General features: G+C 53.2%; 1 protein-coding gene across 5 annotated transcripts in view; it reads right to left on the reverse strand.

Moving 5' to 3' along the window:
* The window catches only part of TRPV3 (transient receptor potential cation channel, subfamily V, member 3), a 75083-nt gene that overhangs the window by 58544 nt on the left and 15209 nt on the right, over positions 1-1330 (reverse strand). For 3 of the 5 annotated variants that reach the window (XM_011980401.1, XM_011980400.1, XM_011980399.1), the window contains exon 3: positions 197-360. The exons of the other annotated variants lie outside the window; for them this stretch is intronic. In XM_011980401.1, the coding sequence (XP_011835791.1) occupies positions 197-267 (71 nt within the window). In that variant the 5' untranslated portion in view covers positions 268-360. The remainder of the gene's footprint in view (positions 1-196; positions 361-1330) is intronic. 5 annotated transcript variants of the gene reach the window in all.

Genomic DNA, 1330 nt, shown 5'->3' on the forward strand with positions numbered 1-1330 from the left:
AAAAAAAAAAAAAAAAAAAACAGATGCATGGGGAAGCAGCCAGACGTGCATTTGTCTCAGTGGGGGCGGGTGAGGGAGGACAATTTCTAGTCTCCTCTTGTCCTGTAGTGTCAATTAGCTGCTAATTTACAATGTCAAGGTGAGGAAGGCCTCCTGTGGAGACATGTGGCTTCTATCTGTAGATAAAGCAACTTGCCCAAGGTCACACAGCAGATAGGTAGCAAAGTCCAGATTCAAAGCTGGGCTAGGCTGGGTGCGGTGGCTCATCCCTGTAATCCCAGCACTTTGGGAGGTCAAAGTGGGCAGATCAGTTGAGGTCAGGAGTTTGAGACCAGCCAACCTGGCGAAACCCTGGGTCTACTAAACGTACAAAAATTAGCTGAGTGTGGTGGCGTGCGTCTGTAATCCCAGCTACTCAGGAGGCTGAGGCAGGAGAACTGCTTGAACCCAGGAGGCAGAGGTTGCAGTGAGCCGAGATCGTGCTACTGCCTGGGTGACAGAGCAGGACTCCTTCTCAAAAACAAAACAAAACAAAACAAAACAAAACGAGTCTGGGTGACTCTCCTTGCTAGAAATACTGGGTGGATGAACCTGAGTCTCTACAGAGGGGGGTCTAACACTTGAGCCAGGTTACCCTGTCTGCAGCCACCTCCAGCTACAAAGGACACCTCAAGGGTGGGGAAGATGGTGCTGGGCGCTGGGTTTTCCCGTCACCACCTACCCGCCCCCAGGCCTCAGGTCTGAAGTCAGACCCCTTCTGAGGGGCAGTCCCTAGACTCTGAGATCTATGTGGACCTTCCTGGCTCTTGAGGGAGAGGGAGATGGCCGGAGTTATACTTGCCCCCGTTGATCAGCACTTGTGCTGTTTGTCACAGCAGAAAACGGGCTGAAAATGGCTGATCTAGCCTGGGCGCGGCGGCTCAAGTCTGTAATCCCAGCACTTCGAGAGGTGGCGGCTGGAGGATCACTTGAGGTCCGGAGCTCGAGACCAGCCTGGCCAATGTGGTGAAACCCCATTTGTACTAAAAATGCAAAAAGTAGCCAGGCATGGTGGCAGGCGCCTGTAATCCCATCGACATGGGAGGCTGAGGCAGAAGAATCTCTTGAACCCAGGAGGTGGAGGTTGCAGTGAGCCAAGATCGTGCCATTGCACTCCAGCCTGGGCGACAGAGGGAGACTCCTCTAGAAAAAAAAAAAGGCTGATCTAGAGCAGGAAGGACTTGAAGGGTCAGAGGACAGGGCTGGGAATTCTCTGTGGAGAAGGAAAAGCCAGGAAACCATCTCAGGCATTGGAGGGGAGCAGTGAGGGGAGCAGTGAGGGGAGCAGTGA

This window comes from Mandrillus leucophaeus, unplaced genomic scaffold (genome assembly GCF_000951045.1).
Source record: "Mandrillus leucophaeus isolate KB7577 unplaced genomic scaffold, Mleu.le_1.0 Scaffold212, whole genome shotgun sequence".
Taxonomy (NCBI): domain Eukaryota; kingdom Metazoa; phylum Chordata; class Mammalia; order Primates; family Cercopithecidae; genus Mandrillus; species Mandrillus leucophaeus.